The sequence below is a fragment of the Eulemur rufifrons genome, chromosome 19 (genome assembly GCF_041146395.1).
Source record: "Eulemur rufifrons isolate Redbay chromosome 19, OSU_ERuf_1, whole genome shotgun sequence".
Classification (NCBI taxonomy): Eukaryota; Metazoa; Chordata; class Mammalia; order Primates; family Lemuridae; genus Eulemur; species Eulemur rufifrons.
Genome location: NC_091001.1, coordinates 28,253,903 through 28,281,797, shown reverse-complemented (window position 1 = coordinate 28,281,797; position 27,895 = coordinate 28,253,903). Strand labels below are relative to the sequence as shown.

The 27,895-nt window shown below is 42.2% G+C and overlaps 1 protein-coding gene across 1 annotated transcript; it reads left to right on the top strand.

The window, feature by feature from the left end:
* BST1 (bone marrow stromal cell antigen 1) lies at positions 1-26,062 on the top strand. The gene is made up of 9 exons (XM_069493850.1): positions 1-215; positions 1,889-2,015; positions 3,828-3,963; positions 8,018-8,100; positions 11,213-11,289; positions 11,630-11,722; positions 15,118-15,204; positions 18,576-18,635; positions 25,488-26,062. Exons 1-9 carry the CDS (start codon positions 1-3, stop codon positions 25,591-25,593), a joined length of 984 nt encoding a protein of 327 aa, XP_069349951.1. The 3' UTR covers positions 25,594-26,062.
* The last annotated feature ends 1,833 nt before the right edge of the window (positions 26,063-27,895 follow it).

Sequence of the window (27,895 nt, the reverse complement as noted above, 5' to 3'; positions counted from 1 at the left end):
ATGGCTGTCCAGGAGCGCGCGCCATCGTGGCTGCAGCTGCTCAGGCGGCTCCTGCTGCTCGTGCTGCTGCTGCTGCCGCCGCTGCTGCTGCTGGCGGCGGGCGTGGGGGGCGCTGGGGGCGCGCAGTGGAGCGGGGAGGGCACCAGCCTGCACCTGCAGAGCATCTTCCTGGGCCGCTGCGCCGAGTACAGCACGCTGCTGAACCCCGAGCTGCGGTGAGCGCCAAGGGGAAGGGGCTGTGAGGAGGGGAAAACGGAGTCTGAAGGTCGGGGTAGGGGAGAGGAGAGAGCTCTTGACGTGAAGGAGGTGTGTGGAGATGCCAAGGGTTCTAATGGACAGGGGGCGACCCGGGGGAGAGGGTACTTGTGCGGAAGGTGGGGGGGCATGGGAGGTGAGGAGGTCTGCAGGTGCGGAGTGTACCGTGGGGGGTCTAGAGGTGAGGGAGGGGTGTGTGTGTGTGTTGTGTGTATGTGTGGGGGGCGCAGGGGGGGGGCATGTGGGTCTAGAAGTAAAGGTTAGAGGTGAGTTTGGACGCTGCAGTTGCCAGTATCTCTGTTTATCTGGAATCCTAGGAATGTGGTCTCCAGCTGGAATTCCTTAAGTCCAGGTCCTTCGGAAATTTAAATTTCAGATCCTCTAATCCAGAGAACTTTTTAAGTATTAGGTCTTTGTTGTCAGCACTGCACTGCTTACTGATTTTTGCTCCTTTGGAGCAGATTTTTCCTGTTTTCATGAGTATTTCTCTTCTGCCAGAAAAACAAGTATTTCTCTTGTTTTTATTGTGACACATTTCAGGCAACTAAACAAGAGCAGAGAATCATGCGAGAAATGCCTATATTAGTCACCATCCAGCATGAGAAATAAAAGTTACAAATGCACTGGAAATGTTTTTATTTTTTGAGACAGAATCTCACTCTGTTGCCTGGGCTAGAGTGCTGTGGCGTCAGCCTAGCTCACAGCAACCTCAAACTCCTGGGCTTAAGCGATTCTTCTGCCTCACCCTCCCGAGTAGCTGGGACTACAGGCATGTGCCACCATGCCCGGCTAATTTTTTCTATATGTTTTTAGCTGTCCAGATAATTTCTTTCTATTTTTTAGTAGAGAAGGGTCTCGCTCTTGCTCAGGCTGGTCTGAACTCCTGACCTTGAGCAATCCTCCCACCTCGGCCTCACAGAGTACTAGGATGACAGGCGTGAGCCAGCATGCCCGGCCTCTTTCTATTCTTAGTAGAGATGGGGTCTCCCTCTTGCTCAGGTTGGTCTCGAACTCCTGAACTCAAGCTATCCTCCCGCCTTGGCCTCCCAGAGTGCCCGGGTTACCGACATGAGCCACCGTGCCCGGCCTGGAAATGTTTTTTGAAAGCTAGCATGGAACTCAAGAGTGAGGCTACAACTAAAGGGCATGCTTTCTACCATACCAGGAGGTGGAAGTCCTTTGCAACCTTTGATTTCATAAGTCCTGTAAGTCAGCCTTGCCTCACTTGTTTCCTGAGCCTCATGATGGATCTGCATGATGAGACTGATGCCATTCTCATGTCTAAATGAGGAGGCACCTGTAACCGGGGGGCTGCGTGGTTTATTGGAATTGTCACCTTCTAGCTTGGTGTCTTTTCTGCTTGTCTCTTTGAGCCTGGGGCAAGGCAATATTCCTTAGCTCTGAGAAATCTGTGCAGCCCTTTCTGAGAGACACTTCCAATGTCAGATTTCTAAATCCATCACCTGAGCCATGACAATTTGTTGTCTTTTTTGTATGCCTGGTTATGCAGAGTCAATATATGAAAAAAAAATGCTTGCAAAGCCTTTCGAGAACTGGAAATATTAATATTAATACTTCACATCACGGATGTGTGTGTTTTCTTTTTTTATTTCCAACTTGTTCTTTTGCACAGGGACAAGAACTGCACAGCCATCTGGGAAGCCTTTAAAGTGGTGCTGGACAAAGATCCCTGTTCTGTGCTTCCCTCGGACTATGACCTTTTTATTAACCTCTCCAGGCATTCTATTCCCAGAGACAAGGTAACTCTACAAGGGACTTGGGTAAAACAACACTTTCTGTCTCTATAGAGATAGATGGTGCCTGGGCCAGGTGTGAGATTAGCTGTCCCCAGCATCCTGCAACGTCACTGAAACACTGAGCAGCAAACTCACAGTGCACATGCTGAGCTCTCTGGTGGGAAGGTAGCCTTGTCTCCAACAGTGACTCTAGGTCTCCTGCCTGATTGTGGGCAGAAGAAAATTTTCCAAGTCAGCAATTCAGTGCAGGAATCACCACAAGGACATGAGGACATGGCCATACCTTTCACATTGGGTCTCTACATCTGGCCAGTTCTGGATAACCTCCATCCTAACTGGCCCAGTGGCCTGAACCTTGGGTAATTCAGAAAACCCCAATCTCAGTATCATCTCAGAAGACTCATCTTTTCTTTTAATGAGTCTTTTTTTTTTTTTTTTTTTTTAGACAGAGTCTGGCTCTGTTGCCCAGGCTAGAGTGCCCTGGCATCAGCCTAGATCACAGCAGCCTCAAACTCCTGGGCTCAAGCAATCCTGCCTCAGCCTCCCGAGTAGCTGGGACTACAGGCATGCACCACTATGCCCAGCTAATTTTTTTCTATACATATTTTTAGTTGTCCAGATAATTTCTTTCTATTTTTTTAGTAGAGACGGGGTCTCGCTCTTGCTCAGGCTGGTCTTGAACTCCTGACCTTGAGCGATCCTCCCGCCTCGGCCTCCCAGAATGCTAGGATTACAGGTGTGAGCCACCGCGCCCAGCTGAGTCTTAAGATTATATTTATTCAGTACCAGTTTGTTTAAAAAAACTACATGTTTATTAATATATTCTGTCTGAACTCTGAAGTCTAATTAAATGAAAATAAATGAGAAAACCTACCTAAAATGTTTGCTTAGAACAATACCTCAAGTTTAAAGAAAGTTAGACATCATTTTTATTTCTCTTACACAATCATTCTTAACCTGATTTTTCCATTGTGTGTTATATGTAAAGGCAAGTTAATGGAGCTGTGAGATTCAGAGATATAATGGACTACAAATCTGATTTTTAAGAGTATGTTTTATTTTGAACCTTGCTGCCTGCCTGTCAGTAAAGAGGAGAATCACAGTTTTTGCTCTCCTCTCTCATAGATTTGGTGCTAGTTGATCAACTCAGTAAATGCTTCTGTGTGCCAGGAATTGTGGCAAGGGTTCAGGATGCAACAATGAAAACAGCTCTCATCCTTGGGGACCTTTCAGTCTACATATAGCCTCATTGGACTATTGAGGATTAGGTACATAAAGAGTGGGAGATTTGTATTATTGTTATATGAAAACACTATTTATAGTGGAAACTATAAAGTATAATACAAAGGTAATGTGTTTTTGAGGCATTTTACACTTTAGGAAGTGCTTTTTGTGATTGCCTGCTATCCTAACCACAGTTATAGAAGAAGAGGAAGGGTTCATGCTCCACATTTTCCAGATGTAGAAACTGAGGCACTGGGAGATTACAGGTCTTGGTCAAGATTACACATGTAGCATATGACAGAGTCAGGAGTCAAACCTATGCCCCTTAATCATTTTTAATGCAGGGATCTTACCACATGTGTATATATTTTGTATTACTGGGAAAATATTTCATTATCATTTACATGATCCCTTTGGAATAAAGGGAGGATAGCTGGTAGCACTCTTTGAACAGGTAAATAAAGACAAAAAAGTTCAGTTGTTGTGCAGCAGGTCAGAGTTGAATGGAAAATGGGTTGCCTGATTTGTTTTGATGATATCGCACCAGAGATATCTGTTTTGTATTTTAATTTTTTGTTTGTTTTTCCTTAGTCCCTTTTCTGGGAAAATAACCACCTCCTTGTTACTAGCTATGCTGAAAACACCCGTCGCTTGATGCCCGTGTGTGATATTCTGTATGGCAGGGTTGGAGATTTCTTGAGCTGGTGTCGACAGAAAAATGCCTCTGGTAAGACTCCTGCACAAATCACAAGATGTGTAAGAGCTCCTGTCTACTATACATTTGCCATTTGGGCCAAATGCTTTCATATGCATTTATTTCATTCTATCTTCCTCAATAATGATAATAGCAATAATAAATAGAGAGTACTTATCTTTTGCTAGGTACTGGTCTAAGCACTTTACATATATTAGTTCATTTAATCCCCACAATAGGCCCATGGAACCGTATCATAATTCCTATTTTCACAAATGAGGAAACTGAGGCACAGCAAGGTTAAGAAACTTGCTCAGGGGTGCATAGCTAGTAAGCAGCAGAGTCAGACAGTCTGACTCCAGAGCCCGTCCTCCCAACTGCAGATATTTCGAGATTAAAATCACAAGGAAAGTTAGAGTCACAAGAACTGGCCTGATGGTGCTGAAAACTCTCCTCATTCCTCCAACTTATGGCGGTAGGAGCTAGAGATACAGCAGTCCCTGCCTTCAGGGGGCATATAGCCTCGTGGGGGGCATTTGCTGGAGTGATGTGTACTCTGATGCAGGAAAGACTGTGTGCTAAGGAGTGGCAGAGGGAGACACTAGCCTCGGCCAGGGCATCAGGGAAGCTTGAGGAGGGAGGCTAGCAGGAAAGGAGGTAGGGGGAGTGTTCCCATCATCAAGACTGGAGATTGTTCCTCCTGGGCTATCAGAGTCACTTTAAGAGTTAACCTCCAGGCTGCGGCGGCAGCGATGGCCAGAGTGGCAGCGGCGCCATGGCAGGGCTCCACAGGTTCGGATTGTCTTTTATCCCCTTCAGGGAACTGGTGTGTTGGGACGGCTTCTCTGCCCTGCCTGACATGGTCCAACCATCCCGTCAGCCTTCTGGACGGCAACACCAAAGCCGGCAGGAAAAAAAAGTTCCAGCTTAAGTGCCAATGTCAAGTGTTAGATCTTGTTTGCTTGTTTGTTTTAAATCAGAGCCTAATTAATGTTGAGCAAATCTGTTAAAAGATTCTGTCACTGGAAGCCTGGTTGATTTCCAATGACCAGGTCAAATCCATATCTGAAATCGGTCTTGTTAGAGTTGCTGCCAAAAACAGTTTAAGTTTTATCTGTAATATGTTGTTTCAAAGAGGAATCTGGGTTAGGCTGGAAAAAAAAAAAAAAGAGTTAACCTCATGTCAGTTCTGCCTATTTCTCCTCCATTCATTTGTCCATCCAACTAAAATTCATAGAGTGCCTATTCTGTGCCAGGCCTTTCTCTTCTAGGCACTAGGAACAGCAGAGAATAAAACAGGAAAATAATACCCCATCCTAATATTATTGAGGGGAGGAGATAAGACAATAAACAGACAAGTAAAATATATAGTCTGCCCTAAGATTATAAGGGGTACAGAGAAAAACAAAACAGGGAAAGAGGATAGAAAAGGCTAGGGGAGCAGGAGGAGAGGAAAGTGTTGCAATTTTACATAGATGCCCAGGGGAAAACCTCACCGAGACGCTGATATTTGAGCAAAGACCTGAAGGAGATGAGAAAGAGCATTTTCTGGCAGGGAGAACAGCAAGTGCAAAGGTCCTGTTTGGCACATTTGAGGATTAGCAAGGACGGCAGTGAGTGACAAGGAAAGTGGTGGGCTATGAGGCAAGAGGGATAAAAGGGGACCAGATGGCAGAGGACATTGTGAGGGCTCTGGCTTTCACTGTGAGATGGGAAGCATTGCAGGGCACAGATCAAATGGACATGACCATTCTTCCAATGGAGAGTAGCCAGGAAGCCTTAGTGTGGTTACCCTGCAGAGGGTAGGGAGAATGGGGGTGGGGTATGATGGAAATAGTATAAAGAAAGGGAGAATTTTCCAGAAAACCACATTGCCTCTTTCCCCCCATTTCTATCTATGTCCTCCTACCAGGGCTTTGTTAAAGGAGGAAGTGAAGTCCAGCAGTTTGGGTCAGCCAAATAATGGCATGTTCATATCATGGAATCCTGTGGGGCCACCAGCAATGATGATGGAATTTTGTATTTATTGACCTAAAAAGATGTTTATGACATATTTTTAAGTGAGAAATCAGGTTATATAATGCTGTGATTGGTATGATGCTATTTAAATTAAAAAAATTATAATCAATGAAAAAATACACATATAAAAAAGTCAAGATGATAACAAACCCAAACTGTTAACAATTCTTTTTTAAAAAATTATAAGTTTTATTTTTTGGTTGATATATAGTAATTGTGCATATTTATCAGGTACATTGTGATTTTTGATATATGTATACATTGTGTAATGATCAAATCAAGGTAATTAGCACATCCATCACCTTGAACATTTATTATTTCTTTGTGGTAAGTAATTCAAAATCCTCTCTTCTAGCTAGTTTAAATCATACAATGCATTATGGTTAATATAGTCAACCTACTGTGGATTAGAACACCTATCTAACTGTAACATTGTACCTGTTGACCAATCTTTCCCCATTTCACCCCCACCCCTCCAGCCTCTGGTGACCTCTATTCTACTCTCAGCTTTTATGAAATTGGCTTTTTTAGATTCTACATGTGGGTGAAATCATGTAATATTTGTCTTTCTATGCCTGATTTATTTCACTTGACATAATGTCCTCCAGGTTCATTATTTTTTATGGTTGAATAGTATTCCATTGTGTATGTATACCACATTTTCTTTATCTGTTCATCAGATGATGGACACAGGTTGATTCCATATCTTGGCTATTACGAATAGTGCCATTAACAGCAGTTCTTGCTGTGCATATGAGATCATAATTTTTTCATATCCCATATTTACTATTTTTTTGTAATTTAGATATATTACTTATGAGAATAAAATACTTTTAAAGAAAAGAAGACTTCAAGTACATAAATGATAATAATACTCACTAGTTCACAGTCTAAAACCGAGAAAGTATAAAATAGGCAAATATAGAAATTACTGTTGGGACAAATACCACCTTAAGCTCTGGTGTCAGAAATGGTGGAAGGAACACTGAGAAACTGGAGACTTAAATTCTAGTCCTCTGTAGAACAGACCATCCACGGAACCTCTCTGAGCCTCAAAGATCTTCTCTGAAAAATTGAGACATTGGCCTTCAGAGATGATAACTAGCTTGAAATATTTTCCAACCTGAAGTGTGTAATTCAAAAAAGTCACTGCCACTCTCTTAAGTAATGATTAAGTAATGGTCCTCTCTTTTTTAATGAACTTGGCCTCGGAGGAGTACTCCTTAAAAACATTATGAATCACCAAATTTGCACTGCCCCTGTAACACAGTATTTCCCTTCAGGCAGTACACATTTTGCCCTGTTTGGGATACTCCCTGAAACAACTTGTCAGTTAGGAATTTCTCCTTTCTTTATAAATGATGAGCACATCCCACATCCCATAGATCTGCTGACTTATATCCTTAAAAAAGAATTTTTTTTTTTTTGAGACAGGGTCTTGCTCTGTTACCGGGACTAGAGTGCAGTGGCATCATCATAGCTCACAGCATCCTCAAACTCCTGGACTCAAGCAATCCTCCTGCCTCAGCCTCCTGAATGGCTGAGACTACAGGCACACACCGCCAAGCCCAGTTAATTTTTGTATTTTTTGGTAGAGACAGTGTCTCGCTCTTGCTTAGGCTAGTCTCGAACTCCTGACCTCAATCGATTCTCCTGCCTCAGTCTCCCAGAGCGCTAGGTGTGAGCCACTGTGCCTGGCCCCAAATTTTTAAAATTTAATATATTAAATACTTCTTTCAATAGAGCAAAGTTTTTTTTGTTTGTTGTTTGTTTTTACATCACTGCTCTAGAGCCCAGTGGTCAGCTAGGCTGACTCACTAGCCACCTGCTTAGTTCTCCCCATTCCTACATTCATGCCAAGCAAAGTGACAAATGTCTTTGTATCATGGCCTAAGAGGTCACTCACCGGGCTCCTTGTGGATTGAGTGGATAGACTTTTAATATTAAACTTTCACACATTGTACACAATGCAGGCTAAGTATATTTTGTGGAGCCGGCAAATATTTTGAATTAATTCTTCCCTGATAAAATCTTTGAAAGGAAATGTGTTTGTCTGCTTTCTCCTTAGGACTCGATTACCAATCCTGTCCTACATCAGAAGATTGTGAAAACAATGCTGTGGACTCCTTTTGGAAAAGGACATCCATGCAGGTGATCTGGAGATGGGTGACTGAGTCACTGAACATGTGTAGGACCCATGACCATGGAAGGGAGACGTTTAGAGACTAGGACCCCGGGTCATTACTTACCCACACTTTCCACTTTTATAACATCCTGATTCATGCTCTCTGCTCCATAAAGTTGTGATGATTTAAGCAGATAAAATACTCAGTGCAATGCCTGGCACAGAGAAAACATTCTGTAAATGTTAGCTACAGATGAGGATATTAAATAGTCATTATTATTTCTATTATGTCATGGTTGTTATTAGCATTTCAAATCAATGTAATTTTGATTGATATATATAATAAAATGCGGTAATTCCTGCTTTATGGAAGACCCTGGGACACCTGAGATCTATCTGTGGGAGCAAGAAATATTCACAGACTAATATTAATGGGAGAACAGATAGATGATAGGAGACTGAGGATAAGCTGGAGACACAGAAATATCCCCTTAAGATAGGTCTGTTCTTAGAGTATACTGTCACCACAGTTGATGATGGCTATCAGTAGCTATAAAATGCCAGTGACTACAGCTTATATTTTCTGTCACCAGGCTTAGAATAAAAATTAGAAATAAAGAGTGTTAGGTCCTTAGCTCAGTGCCTGGCAGGGTGCTGTTGAATATTAAATGTTAGCTGTGTTGACCAGGAAGATGTCAGAGCACTTCCCTCACCACTGCCAAGCATGGGCTAGCCATGTCTCTTTTGGTCCCATCTTCTACTCGGGATCCCCAGGTGTCCATTGTTAGTCAGGGTGAGAGGGACTTTGGCCAAACCCTCCACCATGGCTGCAGTTGGGAGCAAAAGACATCCAGCTTATGACTGTGCTCTTCCGCCAGCTCCAGTGGGAGCACCATTTGCTCTCACTGTCCACGGGTTTCATCTTGAGTGCAGGCTCCAGTCAGCTGGCGGTGGCTGCCAGCGCCCCTCATTGAGAATTGGGAGGCTACAGATGTGTCATCACCTGATGCAGGTGGGGGATTGAAACAGTAACTCAGGGGAGATGTCAACATTATATATGATGGAAACCATATTGTCTACCCAGTGGATCTGCCAGACTTTAAAGTGTGTGCTCCAAACCACCACCTTAGAATTCTTCAATTCTATAATGGGAATCTCTAATATAATAGTGCTCACATCTTTTGAGCCCTTAGAATATACTGAGTAGTCAAAGCATGAAGAGATATGGTTTAGTATAGTGATATGGAGAGGGTTTGAACCTTAGCAGGTAAGTATTCGAGAAATGTTAATAGTCATCATTTTAAAATTTTTTTTTTTTTTTTTTTGAGACATGAGTTTTGCTCTGTTGCCTGGGCTAGAGTGCCATGGCATCAGCCTAGCTCACAGCAACCTCAAACTCCTGGGCTTAAACAATCCTTCTGCCTCAGCTTCCCAAGTCACTGGGACTACAGGCATGTGCCACCATGCCTGGCTAATTTTTTCTATATATTTTTAGTTGTCCAGATAACTTCTTTCTATTTTTTTAGTAGAGACGGGGTCTCACTCTTGCTCAGGCTAGTCTAGAATTCTTGACCTTGAGCGATCCTCCCACCTCGGCCTCCCAGAGTGCTAGGATTACAGGCGTGAGCCACTGCACCCAGCCTTAAATGTTTTAATCTTTATAACAATCCTGTGAGGTAGACACTCTGAATTCCCTTATTTTAAAGATGGGTAAAGTGAGGTACAGTGAGCTCAGGAAACTCTAATAGGGTTACAAAGCTAGTAAGTGTGGAGCCACAGTTCGAAGACAGGCAGCCTGGCTCCAGAGCCCAAACTTTCAGCCACTTCATTATACAGCCTCATTGTATCTGCATGCATTTTTTAATTAATTTTTTGTTATTGTCAATGTAATAGCTGCTCATGATAGAGAATGATAAATCACAGAAAGTATAAATGAGAACATTAATCATCCATATTCCTACCACCTAAAGGCAACCCCTTTAGCATAATGATCATCAGGCCTTGGCATTTAAGGATTTAATATGACTGTTAATGCTATTTGGACCAATCTGAGGCAAGGATGATGTAGAGTATTGTTTTGGTGCAGATGATATTGGGTGTTACTTTGCTAGAGAGCAAACCCAGCCATGTATATCTCAGTGCCACATAATTCCCCTCTACCCCTATCTTCATTCTACTGTAAACATTTTATGAGGGAAATGATATGATCCAGTGGTATTCTGAGCTGGAAATTTGGGAATGTCTCTGGATATATCTGTCCCATGGGAATTCCCAGACTTCTGCCCATTTAGTTTGAACATAGTAGAGCTCATGCTCTGCTCACCTAATCTCACATTTTTCTTTGAATGTGAGCGCTTCTTATGCTATTACAAATACTTTGTAGACTTTTACAAATGACTGGTTAATATTTCAGACGTATGAGTACCATGGTTAACCTACCATTTCCTTGTTGTTTATTATTCTATATTGGTTAAAATATTTCTGTGTTACAAGGAATGCTCACTGCCCATCTTTGTGCACAGTGCTGGTCGTAGTTCTCAATGCTGTTTGCCAAATATTTTCGGCTTGTCTTCTGAGCTCATGGTTTGCACTTTCCTCCTTCTTGAAGTTATTTACATGTGACTTACACTGGCCAATGAGATGTGAGTGGTAGTGACGTGTGTGACTTCTGGGTGGAGCTGGTTTGTGATTTGTCACTTTCCCCGTCTTGCTTCCCTGACAATTAGCAACTTTATGGATGTGTCCCAGAGTAAGAGCATATGGAGCAAAACCTCAGTAGGCTTGTGAAAAACATGTAGCATGAACGCTAAATAAGTCTTTGCTGTTTAAACCACTGCAATTTTGAGGCTGTTTGTTATGGCAGCATAGCCTAGTTTATTCCAGCTGATAGGGTACTGTGTATTTCATATCATCTTCTTGAAGTGGTTTTCCAGACGTGGAATTACTGAATCTGAGTTTTCAACATTTTAAGGCAATCTTCTTTCCAAAATAAACCAGCTTGTATTCCTACTAGCTGTATGAAATACCAAATTTATCATATCCCTGACAATATTGAGAACTATCAATTTTTAAAAATGCCGATTTCATGGTAGAAAAATGATGCCTTCATTTGCTAAAAATTCTTGGTTCTTCTCATAGTATGCAACAGAGAGTTCTGGGGTGATCCACGTCATGCTGAATGGTTCAGAGCCAAAAGGAGCCTATCCCGTCAAAGGGTAAGAACTCTAGCACCAACAATTACAGCAGAGAATGACAAAATGTTTATTTAGTTGTTTTGAATGGAGGCTAAAGAGAATTGCCCTAATCTTCAATCTAATGTTTGGTTTTATAAATCCAGGTAAAGCAAAACAGTTGAATGATTTGGTGACCAGAACCACATCTGTAGACTTACACCATTAATAGCTGATAAATACATAAATAAAATAAGTAACCTAAAAATAAAAGCTTAAAAACCCTAAAAACTTTAAAAAATAATGTGTGCTTCAACTAACGACTGAAATGGAAAAAGTATCATACTGCTTTAGAACTTTAAGAAATGATCTGCTTGTTTCTCAGTTTTTTTGCAGATTTTGAAATTCCATACTTTCAGAAGGATAAAATCACACAAATTGAGATCTGGGTTATGCATGAAATCGGGGGACCCAATGTGTAAGTTACCATATTGATGATGGCAATTGTGCAAATTTGCTTTTCTTGAATGGTATGATCAAGTCCATTTTATATTTTCAGTTCTGGAGAAATGACAATCTTCTTTGTTTATAATGTGGTTGGTAAAGAAAGACAAAGGCTTGACTCTTTGGGCATACCACTAGCTAGTCCTGGGAGAGAAAACCTTCTTTATCCAGGATACTTCTCTTAGCCAGAGAAAATCGTGTTCCTTTCTGCGTGGCTTGAGCAGCTTTGAATAGGTGAGTTCCTTATGTATTTGTGAGGGTCAAAGCTAGTTTCTCTTTATGGTCATTTGAAGCCCAGAAGCCCTTACCAGGGGTTCTCAGAACGTGAGATTCTATAATGAAGATATTATTCTCAGAGAACAGCCGGCTTTACAACTGGGTCTTTATTAGGGGTTCCCGCCCCTGATATAACTGGGTCCCCTGGCAGTGTGCGTTGCAAGAGATGGGAGAGACAAAGATACAGACAGAAAAAGTGAGGTGAAAGGGTGCTGGGAGGTCAGGGGACCACCAGCATTCCCGTGAGCCAAGTGGTACTGACTGAAGTCTAGCACCCATTTTTATTCTTTTTTTCATGTTATAGATTACAATGATTTCATGTGAAAAGCTTGTGCGTTAGCAGTAAAGCATATAATCTAAATGGGAACAAAAGAGCCATGTACTTCTTTCTACTTTATCTAGTTCCTCATTTACTGAGACCTGAACTCAGGAGAGAGGTAGGAACATTGCCTCAGGCTTAGACTAGCAAACTGCTCTTATCTGCTGGGCTGACATCCTTTGATCATTCTCTCCACCTTCGGATTGGGTCCGGTCCATTAGCAGACATCCAGGCTGTAGCCCTCAGGCTTTAAGGCGGGATCCATTTGCACACATCCCTGACCCGTGGAATGTCCCCCTCAAGGTCGAGCAGCTTTTTTTTAGTGAACTGACATGTCCACAGGTTGCTCTTTGGCAAAGTCCTGTCCCATCCTGGGGTTCTCATGTCTTGACCCTAACCCTCAACAGGTCTTATTTACTAACCAAGGAAACTTCTACGGTCCATATTTTCTGGACAACCACTTGAGTTTATATATATACATGCAACCTTGAACTCATCCTCCTCAGCAATGAAGGGCACTGCTGGCACAAATTCCAGATAAAAAAGTAAGACCCATTTGGTTCAGAGACAAGCCAGCAAGGCCACAGCCTAACTAAAGCTGGGCAGCAATAATGGATCTTCAGAGGCAAGCTAGTGCCTTGTTCTTCAGATGCTACATGAAGTAAAGTATTGCCAGCCCCAAGGAGTGGTTTGCCATTGAAAGCATGTTCCAGGAAAACCTCAGCAAATCCCCTGTTTCCGGTCCTCAAGATCCTCTAAGACTCACCATATAATGGGTGATATTTTTTCCTATCCATTGGGCAATAGATTGCAATAAATTTGCAAACTACTGAATTACATAAGTTGTACCAAGATCTGCATTTCCCTTCCCAGAAGACAAATTATACTTATTGTTGCATGAAAAACATGTATCATTTTTCTTTTTGTGAGAAATTGCTCTTTGTCTAGAAGTTATGCTTGCTTGTTGTTTTAATGTCTCTCTCTGAGAAAGTTTGTCCTTTGAACCTACCTTTAATGAGATAAGGAAATTACCATTCATTGTTGTCACAGCTCATCATTTCTGCTGCAGGAGAAATTACAAAAGGGGTTAGAACACCTGTTTGTACTTGGTATACCTGGTTGTTTGAGCCGCAGGGTAGAATTGTGAGTCATTAGCTAAGGAAGTGGGGACCTTGGCTCAGATTTTAGGGAAAACACATGAGGATGATAGTTAATGAAATTTTATTGTGTTAGGGATTATTGTTAAATAAGTAGATTTTAGCTGCTCTTGTCACAAAAAAAAGTAACTATGAGAGATGATAGATCTATTAATCTGCTTTCCTATAGTAACCTTTTTACTATCTATATGTATCCAATGACATCATGTTGTAAACCTCAAACACACACAATAAAGCTTATTGGAAAAAAGTGAAACAAAACTCATAAGCAGCGAGCTAAAAACAACGTGGCTAATATCTGATTGTGTTTAGCATGGCTTTGGCTGTCTTTATTCAAAGCAACAGTAAAACACCCATTGACTTGCCTCTGTGTCCAAGTGTCCTGGAGCCTAAATGTCATTGCTTACTAAAAAGTCCTAAGTAGTAAACCTGGCCCAGAGAAGGGCACGATCCCATATTTTGGCAAGGTTCTAAGAAATGATGTCACTCAACACTTTGCCCTCTTTATTCCTGTAATGCCTGGAATTCCACTTCTGTGAAAACTTCCTTCAATCGCTCATTTCCTTCCTGTACAATCCCTCTCTATTAATTTTATGGTAGGGAGGCTGTCTACCTTCCCATTCCACATAAACTCAGGCAGGGTCCTGCCTGCCATAAGAACACCACGCCTACTTAAACCACGGCTGGCAGTGTTCTGTCTACCTCTGTTTGACTATATAAATTCTTCCTGCTTAATTCTGACCATCAGTTAAGGAGGGAAGAATCACTGTTGGTGAGAGTATGGGAAATGGACCAAGGTGTACTTTGGCAGTGCTTACAAAAAGCCTTAAAATGGATTCAAAACTTTGGTGCCAGAAAACCTACTGTCGGGAATTTATGCTAAGGAAAAGAAATAATTAAGAATGTGTATGGAAATGAAGTTTTAACAAGGTTTGTTGTAGTGTAAATGGCATTGAAATATAGGAATCAACCTAGGCCTTCAACAAGAGAGGTCTGGTTCTACATATTATGGTCTGCTTATGTAAGGGAGACCATGCAGGAATTAAAAATGGCAGAGAAGTATACATATATATACACACACACACACATACACACACACAGGCTAAAGCAGAATACAAACCACACTGGATAGCAGAGTCCCACTGCTATATTTGAAAAGACTTGTGGGAATAAATCACCACTATATACCAAAATATTAGCATCTCTATCTAGGGATGTGAGATTTAGGGTATTTTTTTTTTCTTTTATTTGCATTTTCTAACATTTTTAAGTCAGTATGTTTTTGTGGTTACTTAAACTATAGTAAATAAATACACCGTAGGCTGAACAAGTTGTCAGTTAGCATTGTGCTGGGCCCCTAGGGCACGTGGCAGATGTGTGTCGCTGTGTGGGTTTCGGACTGTGCAAGGGGCGGACACCACACGCATGCGCCAGCTCTGGCCCTGCCCGTGGGCGTGGCCCTCCTGACGTTGGTCCTCAGCATCCTCTGCAGCGCTTGCGGGAAGCAGCTGGGAGCACGTGGCCAAAAGAAATGTTAGTTAACCCAGAAACAGCTGCTTCCTCCTCCTCCTGCTCTTCTCCTTTTAGTTCTTAAATACATGTTTTTTTATGTTTTAGGGAATCCTGTGGCGAAGGCAGCGTGAAAATCCTGGAAGCGAGGCTGAAGGAAATGGGGTTCCAGTACAGCTGTGTTAATGATTACCTGTAGGTGGTCTGCCGTCATCAGTGTGCACACTCAGAGCAGGAGTGTGGTTTTGGGTGGGGTGGGCTGCTGAAAGGATTTTGCTGGGTGTCGGCTCCCAAGGCCATGGGATGATGTCTTCTGGGTTGCCTTTGGACGTGGTGGCTGGGAGCACCGTCTGGCCTGGGTTCCTCCTGGGTCCCACCCACTTCTGTCCAGAGTCCATCTTTATGGCAGTTAAAGGATGTACAGAGGAGCACTTTCTCATTTGCCCATGTCCAGTTTTCTTCTCACTTTGCTTACTGTGTGGTGAGTAGCCAGAGAACAGGGATCGTGGTTCCTACAGCTGAGGGCCCTGTGGGATCCTTGTCCATGATAGGTGCTAAGGTGGGAGTTAGTCTGAGATATGTACAGACAGTTACATTTTGACTGTAGACCAATAAGAAAATATAATAGCTACCATTTTTTTTTTTGAGTGTATTATAAGCCAGACACTTCATATGCTTATAATCAGATATCATTTGAGGGTCTTCTTGCTTGGAAATGTAAGGAACTTGGCTCAAATCCTGAGGCAGTTGTAAGCCCCACCTTTACTCGGAATTCTATCTCTGGCTTCTCCCTGTCTCAGCCCGAGTGTGTGGGCCTCCTGGTTTTACAAGGGGGTGGAGTCCAAACTGCAAAAACTTAGTGACTTTCTTGAACATTTCTGCATGTGGCAGGGTGGAATTTACATTAGTGGTCTCCCTGTCCAACACCCACGTTCATCCTGCTGCTCTGGTACCCTCTGCCTTCCCAAAAGCTTCACAAGCTGGATAATTCTCCCAGCTGAGCAAAGCCCACTAGAGGTGTGAACTGCTCCCTCCCACTCCATGCCTTCTCAAGAGAGAGCTTCTCAAAGCTGCTCTGTCATCTTTACCATTTTACTCATGTATTACTGCTAATGCTCTCAGGAAACTCAGAAGTTGGGTGTTGTTTATCACCCCTTTTTAAAAACAAACTAAAGCCACTACCCTTTTCTGGAGATATAACCTATATACAGAAGAATGTGCAAACCATGAGTATACAGTTGGATGAATGTTCACACGTTCAAGGTGTACATGCAGCCAGCACTGAGATCACGAAACAGGACACAACCAGCACCACAGCCTGCCTTTGGCCTCCCTTTTGGCCACCACCTTCCACCCCCATAGTAACTCTCCAGATTTATAATGTCATTGATCAGTTTCGTCTGTCTTTAAGCTTTATATAAATAGTCCCTCTTTGTAAATGAATAAATTCCCTTTTTATAGAGGAGTCAGAGAGATTAAATAAATTGCCCAAAGTCAACACTCAGTGATGGAGCTGAGTTTTCAGCCAGCTTGCTGTTTTTTTTTTTTTCCACACAGAGTCTCACTGTGTGTTGCCTGGGCTAGAGTGAGTGCCGTGGCGTCAGCCTAGCTCACAGCAACCTCAAACTCCTGGGCTCAAGCAATCCTGCCTCAGCCTCCTGAGTAGCTGGGACTACAGGCATGTGCCACCATGCCAGCTAATTTTTTTTTACATATATATATTTTTAGGTGTCCAGCTGATTTCTTTCTATTTTTTAGTAGAGACGGGGGTCTCACTCTTGCTCAGGCTGGTCTCGAACCCCTGACCTTGAGTGATCCTCTTGCCTTGGCCTCCCAGAGTGCTAGGATTACAGGCGTGAGCCACCGATCAGCCAGCTTTGTATGGCCTTGAAGCCTGCTCTTTCCCTCCTACTGCCATGCTCCTCCTTCCTTAATCAAAGCACCAGATTTTAGTAAATTTAAAAAAGACAATTCTTACTTTCAAACAACTCAATAGCTGGGCATGGTATTCCTCACCTGTGGTCCCAGCTACTTGGGAGTCTGAGGCAGGAGAGTCACGTGAGCCCAGGAGACTGAGGCTGCAGTGTACTGTGATCTCACCAGTGAATAGCGACTGCACTCCAGCCTGGGCAGCACAGCAAGCTCCCATCTTAAAAAAAATAAACCACACACAAAACAAAATAAACAGGTCAATGGTGGAGAAAATTGTAGCTAAAAATTCCACATTCACAACTACGTTGCTTTGGTCCAGGGACTGTCCGAGAAGGCCGTCTGTTTCTAAGTCATGGGACTCAGTTGTGGTAGCCAGGCCAGAGCCCTAGCTCTCCTCTCCCCTCACAGTGTCCTGGGTCTCAGCCTGCTTCCCTCCTTTCCAGCAGTGTCCCCAGCTCAGCTGGCCTCAGGGCTCTTCTATCCCAAGCTTGACTCAGTAAAGAAATGCAGGCGCACCCATTCCTTTACTGCCCACAGGCTCTTGCTGTGTTAAGATAGGGATTTGGTATTGCTTCTGGGGAACAGAGAAGATACAAGGAAAGGTATAACATGGGAAAGTGACAAAGGCTGACAAATCCAACTCCAACCCAGATGTGAGAGCCTTCTGCCCCTTACAATTCAGGTGACGTTGCCTGCTGTCCCATGTCAGTCAAAAGTTCTCTCTGATAGTCTTGCCCATTTTTGTGAGGCGGGGTTGGGGGGGGAGGATCTTATCTTTTCATAGCCTCCCTTACTTCCTGGTTGGTATCTGTTAGCTAACGGTATCTGTTAACACTGTGTTGAATCAAATTCAGTAAAACTCAATATCTTTTGGGGTATAAAACAACAACAGCAAACTCTCATAAAAGTGAATGCATTGAGTAGACTTTACTTTTCAGTAAGTGAGTCCAAGGAGAGATCCCATGGCATGCTGCAGAGCGAACACTGCTGTTCTTCTGAAGTCCCCTCCAGTCATCCTGCCACAGAGATCCCATCTTGGCCTGCCTTGTACCTACTACTCTGTGTGCCACTGTTACCTGGCTCCTGTCTTCATTGCTTCCTTCCCTCCCCCTCAGCCCTGGAATGTCACATCTCCTCCCTCTGCTGTGCAGAGCAATTTGCCTTCTTCCCTGAAGCCTGAGCACTGGCCATTCCCATGTGCTTCAAGTCCAACCTTCCACCCAAAGTACTTATCAAGAGTTTTTTCCAAAGTTGTACGTGCATACAGAAGTGATTACAAACTTGGGCTCTGGAGTCAGCCTGCAAGGTTCAAGTTCAGCTCTTCAACTTGCTGTGAGAGCTTGGGCAAGTTACTCTGGTCAGGTTTCTCAACTATAACTTGGAGATGATAACGTACCTGTTCCATTTGGTTGTTGTGAGGATTAAATGACATGGTCTATATAAAATGTGTGATCAAATGTCTTGGGACATAGTGCTCAATATAAAAATATGCTGGCTAATATATTTAAAAGAAATAATGTATGTGTTCTTCAGGGTAGAGACTTTGTATCTCCAGTATTTTGCAGGCACATCGTAAATGTTTGATGAATGAAAGTTATTTAAGTAATCCCTTAAATGTTACTTTCTTTCTATAGACCAGTGAAGCTCTTACAATGTGTGGACCATAGCACTCATCCTGATTGTGCCTTAAATTCGTAAGTAAAAGTCTTAATCCAAATCTCCTTTCTTTCCCAAGACAGTCCATGGTATTATAGCACATTGGTGAATTGCAATATTTGACATGCACCCCATAAAATGCCCTACTGCAGGGTAGGGTTTATATTTCTGCACTGCTACTTACTAGGCTGGTACAGATTCGGCAGGCACGAGCTGAACTGAGCCAAACTCTCACTGTGTGCTGCAGAGGAGAGATAGCCAGATGTCATCCTCTGCTCCAACTGAACTTGCTTCAGCAAAAATTCTAGGAGGGGGGCAGAGGAAGATCTTTTAACATTTATTTCTTAATCCTAACTTAAATTTTTGTGAAAATTTTTGAAAAGGATATATATATCCATGGGACAGCATTCAAAATTACAAGGGTAGAGAAAGTGACTCTTTCTTCCCCTATTCCTAAGTCATTCAATTCCCCTACCCAGAGATGAACACTCTTTCTAGTTTCTTATGATCCTTCTAGAGTACTGTTGCCTGTAACAGAGCACACACACACACACACACACACAAAGGCATATTTCTCTCATCCTATTCATATAAGTGATGGGCTACATGGAATTCTGGACCTTGCTTTTTTCACTTAATGGTACGTCTTGGAGCTGTTTCTGTGTTTATAGATAAAGCTGCCTCCTTCTTTTTGACAGCTCTGTCGTGGTCTACTTTGTGCAAATATCATGATTTGTTTAACCCCCTTACCCACAGGTGGACATTTGGATTGTTTCCACTATTTAGCCATAGCAACAATGACTAAGAGGGTTTCTTTTCTCTGAACTCCCATTTCCTCCAAGTAATTTCTTTTAACATTTCGGTCCATCTCCTCCCAGAAGCTTTCAGTGCATGAACATACACATATGTTACCAGACACAGACATGTGTTCATTTGTTTTTGGCTTGGCCTTATTTTCATTTATACTTATTTGTGTTTGGTTTTGTGCAAAAAGCAATCGTGCTACACATATTGTCCAGTTGTGGGCTTTCTTCACTTAACACTGTAATAGTGCCATTCTCCTAAGTCTGTTCATTCCTTCTGTCCCAGTCTGTTAGTGGCTACAGAGCATGCTGCAGAATGGCCACCACATGGTTTATGTAATCCTTTCCCAGTCAGAGGCTGGCTTAGTTGTAGGTTACTATAGTATTTGATTTGTTATTATAAAACAATCTGAAATATAATCCTTGATTATATACTTTGAATTCTTGTGCAAGTATTTGTGTAAGATAGGTTACCAGAAATGGAGTTGCTGGGTCAAAGGATGTGTGTATTTTAAATTTTGATATGTTTTGAAAAGGCTACACCAGTGTATACGTCCACCAACAGTATATGGTGGGGTGCCCCTTTCTGCAGTCCTTTACCAACACTAAGTGTTATTTATATTCATATCTGTATCTGTGATTGTACCTATATCCATCATTTTAGCCAGTCTTATGAGTAAAACATGATGCTTTATTACTATTTTGATTTGTGTTGGCAGGAAGATTTCTGATCCCACCATCTGAAATGACTTCCCTTTCCTTTCCTATTTGCTAAAATCCTACGTATCCTTGAGGACCCAGTTCCAGATGTGCCTTCTTCCTCTGTAAGGTTTTCATGATTCTTCAGGTGCATTGAATTTGTCCTTGTCTTTGCTTCCAAGGACTTTGTACACAATTTGATTACAGTGCTCTCCTCTTCCTAGCCATGTTATAGCTCATTCCGCACCATCTGTCTGCCTCTCTCAATTTGGAGATTGAGTCAACTTCTTCTTTATATGTCTCTTAGTATTTCTCATAACAGTTGTACATGGTAGGTGCTCCATAAATGCTGGATATCAACTGTATGCTACGCATTATGCTGTTGGCACTACATAGAATATTTTGTTCATCTTTATAACTAGTCCATTTGAGAAAGAGAGGAAGAGAAAGAGAGCGTGTGCTGGCTCATTGGCTCATCTTCCCCATATAGCTCTAATTCCCTTCTTCATTTAGTAATAGAACCATTGAATTTTAGCCAAGTTCATGGCCACCAAGAATAATGAATGCACTGTCTAGCCTCCCTTCCTGCTGTGGCCAAGTGATGTGTGCAACTTCTGGGTTAATCACTTGAAAGGAAGGGAGATGCATACCCTTTCTCTTTTCCTACTGGCTGGTGTACGGACCCAGAAGACATGGAGGTGAGCCATCTCCAACTGGGCATGGCAGAGCAACACGATAGGAGGAGGCCTGGTTCCCTATACCAAGGAGTCACTCTGTCAGCCCTGGACAGTTACAGAAAAGAGAAATAAATATCTATCTTCTCTAAGTCACTATGGTTTGGGGACATTTTGACAGCAACCAAACTTGTATGTGAACCAATGTGGGTAGATTCTATTGTCTTCCCTTCAGAGGCAAAGAAACTCTGGCTCAGAGAAATTAATCAAGGACTCAACCAAGACCACCTAACTAGTGCGGGCAGAGCCAGGACCTGAAGGAGCTTGTGAGATTATCAGAATTCACTCTAGCGGCGTTATGCTCTTTTTACTGGAAATTGAGACAACAGACCCATCATCTCCAGTATGTGTACTAGGAGCCAGCAACCCTGGGTTCAGTGATGGATTTAAGTCCCCTCTCCACACTCTGCCATTCATTCCCTGTGAATTTGGCATGCATTTTTATGAGTCCTCTGATAGAAGACAAAGAATACTCTACAGACTTGGGTCTTTCTTTTCTTCACCTTTTCTTCACAGTGAAGTCCACCCTTACACCCCTGCTGCTAAAAAACCTTCAAGGTCCCCTACTGCCAAGTTTAGACTTCTGGCCTGGCCTTCCATGTTCTTCATACTCTTTCCAAACTCATCACCCACTGCTTCTCACTGGGAACTTTCATTTCAGGCTAGTTTTGATCCCCTTCCCTAAAGATGTTGTGTGCTTTTCTGCCCGTAAGCTTGTGGACATTCACCTTTTTTTCAGGGGCCAGAGCTCTGCAGCTGAGGTCAGATGACCTGAAATTGGCAGTTTTCCTATCTACAAAGCCTCCATGAGGCTACCCTGACCTCAACATTTAAAATCACTGCCTCCATTGTACAACTCGGGCCTTCCCAAACCCCTCATGATGCTCTATTTTTCTTTTTTAGAGTGTTTATCATCTTCTGACTGACTTGTGAAGTTTATTCTTAATTACCTGTCTCCCATTTGTTAGAACATGAGCTCCAGGAGGGGAGAGACTTTGACTTGTTTCATTCACTGATACATGTATTCTAAAAACCCAGAGTGAAGCTTGAAACCTGGTAGACACTTAGGAATGGTTGAATGAACGAACGAATGACTGGCTTCTACCCTGGGAAGGCATAGATTTAAGATGAACCATTTTCAAAGGTGTGGGCAGCTGGAAGGAATGACAGATGTCCTACAAGAACCTCAGAGAAGTGCACAGTGGCAGCATATGCATAAGTTCCAGATTTTGATTGCAGGAGAAGTAAACCAACTGTGGCTCACCTAGGTGGAAAAAAGGGCAATAAGGATGTTGAGAGGATTTAATGAGATAGACTTTTTAATGAGCCTGGACTTTCATAAGGCCTGGATAGAGAAATAGCTGTAGTGTTACAGTGTTACCTTAGGTCTGTACACTTTGACTCCTTTTCTCATTAACCAGACTGTAGAAGTATACAGGCACAGATCACATAAAATTCCTTTTTGTAAACCCCTTTGCACTCTACACCACCATTCCCAAAATAGGCAAATGGTGTCACCCTGGCACCAACGCCTCAGTTTAGTGCCCCTGCTGGGGAAAATGTAAAGTGGATGAGGGTGGCTCTCCTCACCTACTCTCAGACTCCCAGCCAGCACTTGGGAGTCATTCGCTTCTTTCATTCCAACCACACTCCCAGAAGGTGGGCGGTCTGACCCTCATCAGTGATGCCAAGGTGCAGAGAGATTAAGCAATCACTTAAAGTCACTTAGGACTGGTTACAGCCAGAAATAACGCCCAGGTTTGTCTGTGTGTCAAGTCCTGTTCTTCCTTACCACATCACACTGCCTCGAAATGTCGCTGGGGTCCACACCACAGCAGTAAGTAAGGGGTTCGTTGTTCTTGACCTGCTCTTCTTTCCTTCATTTGGGCATTCTTTCAGTGATTGTTGGTAGATTTATTTTTGACAGTTCTGCCCAATTCCTTTGAATGTCAGGAATAAAACCCTCTTTCTCTGTTTGCCAAATTTTTCTCCACTTTCATTGCTCTGGCAGGAATTTTACTAATCTCTTTTTTGAAATGGGAGCAATGAATATTGGTAGATAATTTACAAGAGAGGAACCACAAATAGCAAATATAGAAAATTATTTAAGCACTCTAATAATAATGAAACACAAATTCAATAAGGTATAATTTCCACCTCAACTTCTTTGACATACCTTTAACAAAAAATAGCAGAAAAATATTTTAAAGATGTTATTCAGTGCTTCTTTGCATTGTAACTTGGTAAAGTGCTGTGGGAAAACACTTTGACAATATGTGTCAAGAATTATAAAAATATTTATAATCTTTGACCTAAGTCAGACTCTAAGGGTACTTTTGGCACCGTATTCTAAAGAAATAATTGAAAATGTAGACAGCCTATATGCTCAAAGATGTTTGACAAACCTAAATATCCACTGGCAAGTGAATGGTGACATCAAAGGGTACACTTAGTGGGTGGAGCAAAATGTAGCCATTAAAGGCAATGGTGGGATAATCATACAGCAAGATGGAGCATCCTCATGAATAATTTAAGGGGAAAAATAACCTTATGTGCTTATAGGTTATAATACTGGTGAAAAATTCAGTAGACTGATAAATCTATAGCTGCGGTCCCCAACCAGTGGGAAAAAAGGAGCTTAAAGGAATGGGGGATTGGGGGACACAGCAGGGGGTGTGTGCAGCCTTCATCTGTATTTACAGCTTCTCCCCATTGCTGGCATCACCACCTGAGCTCCGCCTTCCCCCTCCATCCGTGGAAAAATTGCCTTCTATGAAACCAGTCCCTGGTGCCAAAAAGGTTGGGGACCGCTGATCTACAGGGCTGGTAAGAATATGAGAAAACAGACATACTCACATTACTGAGATCAGGACTCACGGTATGTCAGTGAGGGTCCAGGGAAAACATGTTTCTTATCTTGGCTGGAAGTCTCTGTCCAAAATGCCCCAGACCACAGAGGTAGGACCACCCAACTCCACTTGCCTAGGAATAGTGGTGTAAAGGACTTTTAATCTACAAAGTTTAGGAATGGAATAAATAGCTGTTCTTTTTTTTTTTTTTTTTTTTTTTTTGAGAAAGAATATTGCTCTGTTGCCCAGGGTAGAGTGCTGTGGTGTTAGGCTAGCTCACAGCAACCTCAAGTTCTTGGGTTCAAGCAATCCTCCTGCCTCAGCCTCCCGAGTAGCTGGGATTACAGGCATGTGCCACCATGCCCGGCTAATTTTTTCTATATATATTTTTAGTTGGCCAGATAATTTCTTTCTATTTTTAGTAGAGATGGGGGCAGGGGGGGGGTCTCACTCTTGCTCAGGCTGGTCTTGAACTCCTGACCTCGAGCGATCCTCCCACCTCGGCCTCCCAGAGTGCTAGGATTATAGGCGTGAGCCACCATGCCAAGACTCTCATTATTATTGTATGTAGTTCTGTGTTATTTTATTTTCTTAAAAAAAAAAAAAAAGTAAATGTATCCTTATATTAATTAGTTATTTAAAAGCAAAAATAATTTTCGATTTTGAAGGAATCAAGTCTGGGACATTAACTACATCACAAGTGCAATTGTAGGCCAGGCACAGTGGCTCACGCCTGTAATCCTAGCACTCTGGGAGGCCGAGGCGGGAGGATGGCTCAAGGTCAGGAGTTCGAGACCAGCCTGAGCAAGAGTGAGACCTCCCCCCCGCCCCCGCCCCCATCTCTACTAAAAATAGAAAGAAATTATCTGGCCAACAAAAAATATATATAGAAAAAATTAGCCGGGCATGGTGGCGCATGCCTAGTCCCAGCTACTCAGGAGGCTGAGGCAGGAGGATCGCTTAAGTCCAGGAGTTTGAGGTTGCTGTGAGCTAGGCTGATGCCACGGCACTCACTCTAGCCCGGGCAACAGAGCGAGACTCTGTCTCAAAAAAAATAAAATAAAAAAAAAAGAAGTGCAATTGTAGAAAATGTCCAGCAGGAGGAGCCCAAACACAAGCTTGTGGGTGAGATCCTAGGGCAAAAAAGGAAGAGTGACCAGCATTCAAATGGAGTAGGAACTTTTCAAGGACCCCGCCACTAGTCCAGAGCCATGGGGTATATTTCCAAGCCAACATTAGATAGTTTCATAATTTTAAAAATTCATGATTTAGTTAATTTAAAAGAATTCGGTAATTTCTGTTGTAAAAATCCAGTGGTCAGACGCAATTTTCTATGAACAGGGTCCATAATTTGGCGAGGCCCTCTCTGTGTCTTTATGTCAGGACCGATTTTTCTTCACCAGTTAAACTCTGGTGATGTAATATCCATCAACAGAGAACTTGACTAACGCTGCGGTACACCCACACGACAAGAATTCATCCGCAAAGAAGAATGAATTAACTCCATGTGTACCAATATGGAAGTATGTCCAAGGGATGGTGTTAGGGGAAAACAGCAAGCTGCAGATTCCGCTTGTGCTTAGGTAAAAGGATATGTGCATGTGTGCATCACATTCCTGGAGGGACAACTCAAACCATCAAAGATGATTCCCTAAGGAAAGTGTGAATGGGAGACTAAAAGACTTTCCTGTTTCCAACTTTCTTCAGTATGTAGATTTCTCCACAGTGTGCATGTATATTTTGTTGAATGTAGGTGCCATTCACCTACATTCTGACATTTTCTCTATTTCCTTTTTAATTTTCAGGGCAGCGGTGTCTACTCAAAGAGAAGCCCCATCCTATTACGCAAAACAAAGTGCCAGCCATATCATTCCGCTCTTACTGGCTCTGGCTTCAGCAACACAGATGTAACCAGAAACTCAGCTGTGCTGATCTAACCAGCCTCCTGCCCTGCAGCCGGCCCTTGCCCAGTTGTCATTTCTGTTCTGTGTATACCAAGTAATTCAGTTGTCCAGAGAAGCTTTATTTCGGTGAAAACAGTGTCCTGAAATGGTATTTCAGAAACAAGAAATTAATCTATTCCTATTTAGCAGGTTAAAACTTCTGCATTAGAATTAAAGAAGTTGGCTGAGCATGGTGGCTCACGTCTGTAAGCCTAGCAGTTTGGGAGGCTGAGACAAGAGGATTGCTTGAGCCCAGGAATTCGAGACTAGCCTGAGCAAGAGTGAGACCCTGTCTCTACGGAAAGAAAAAAAAAAAGGAAAAGATTAGCTGGGCACAGTGGCATGCATCTGTCCTATAGTCCCAGCTACTTGAGAGGCTGAGGCAGGAGGCTCACTTGAGCCCAGGAGTTGGAGGTTGTAGTGACCTATGATGATGCCACTGCACTCTAGCCTGGGTGACAGAGCAAGACCCTGTCTCAAAAAAAAAAAAAAAAAAAAAAAAAATTAAATAACTTGTTATTTTCTTATTTTTATAATGGCACAAATCATTGAAATCTAGACTGCTTGTTATATAAGCAAACATTTTTAGAAAATTCTAATAGAACTGTATTTTTATATTGTCTAGATTTTCCTATTTCTCCAGCAGGGCACACTACGTGCTTAACAGGTTAAGATATTTGGACACTATATAAATGTACACATATATATTTGGTATGCAAAGATTTGTGTATAAAGATGTTCATTTAATGGTTATCTATAATGAGGAAAAGCACAAAATGTCCACTAATATTTACATATTTACTGGAACTGTTTATATAAGGCTTAGTATGTCTGTAGCATGGACTGTCATTCAACAAGTAAAAGTCATATTTGCCAACTCAAATGTCCTTCCACTAGTGAAATGATAAACTAACTGTAGTAAATCTATACTATGGAATACTACTGAGCAATAAAAAGTAACTATTATTGACATAGGCAACAATATGGATGAAACTCAAATGCATTATGCCAAGTAAGAGAAGCCAGTCCAAAAGGCAACATACCATGTGATTCTATTTTGATGACATTCTGGAAAAGGCAAAACTGTAAGAATGGAGAACAGACCAGTGGTTGGGGGATTGTTAGGACTAGGGGCGGGTTAACTACAGAGGGCAGTGAGAGGGAATTTTTAGGAATGAGGAAACTGTTATGCTTCTTGATTGTGGTGGTGGTTACATGAGTCTATGTGTGTCAACACTCATGGGCCTGTACATCAAAAAGAGTAAATCTCATTGTATGTAAATTAAAAAGAAATGTTTTTAAAGAACATTTAATCACATAGGAAAATGTCAATGATACATGTAAGAGATAAGATATAGGCCGGGCGCGGTGGCTCACGCCTGTAATCCTAGCACTCTGCGAGGCCAAGGTGGGCGGATCGTTTGAGCTCAGGAGTTCGAGACCAGCCTGAGCAAGAGCGAGACCCCATCTCTACTAAAAAATAGAAAGAAATTATATGGACAGCTAAAAATATATATAGAAAAAATTAGCCGGGCATGGTGGTGCATGGCTGTAGTCCCAGCTACTCGGGAGGCTGAGACAGGAGGATTGCTTGAGCCCAGGAGTTTGAGGTTGCTGTGAGCTAGGCTGACGCCACGGCACTCACTCTAGCCTGGGCAACAGAGTGAGACTCTGTCTCAAAAAAAAAAAAAAAAAAAAAGATATAAAACTGTTTATTGTATGATTCAAATGTCTAAAATACAATACAAATTATTATAAATTATATTATGAATGTGTGTTTGTATGATATACATATATTGTAAATGAATGAAAGGAAAGGAAATAGACAAAAGGCAAAGAAATTATCTTCAGATAGTGGTCTTATCAAAGATTCTATTTTTGAAAATTTTGCATTTTTCAAATTTTCTCTCCAATGAGTATGCACTACTTTTATAATCAGAAAAAGAGAATCATATATATATATATATATACATATATATATACACACACACACACATACACACACACACACCATATATGTGTAGCAATTTGACGCAACACAAAACATTTCCAGAAGAGAAAACCTCAAAAGCTTGACACAGACACTTCTGTGTTCTCTTTATTGCTTGTCTCTCCTAGAGCAAGTGGGTCGTCAGGCAGGAGAGCGCACTGATTCTGTTGCCCCAGGGCTGCCAAGTGGCACTGGGAGCTCCTTACCTTCCTGTGGGGGCCTATAAATCTCTGTAGAGAAAAAGAGAATGGGCCAGGCAGCCCGAGGCAGTGCCACTCGT

Coding starts and splice junctions, on each gene's coding strand:
- BST1 (XM_069493850.1), top strand. CDS start 1: ATGGCTGTCCAGGAGCGCGCGCCATCGTGGCTGCAGCTGCTCAGGCGG. Junction 3,964..8,017: donor TCGACAGAAAAATGCCTCTG/GTAAGACTCCTG, acceptor CTTTCTCCTTAG/GACTCGATTACCAATCCTGT. Junction 11,723..15,117: donor GAAATCGGGGGACCCAATGT/GTAAGTTACCAT, acceptor TTTATGTTTTAG/GGAATCCTGTGGCGAAGGCA.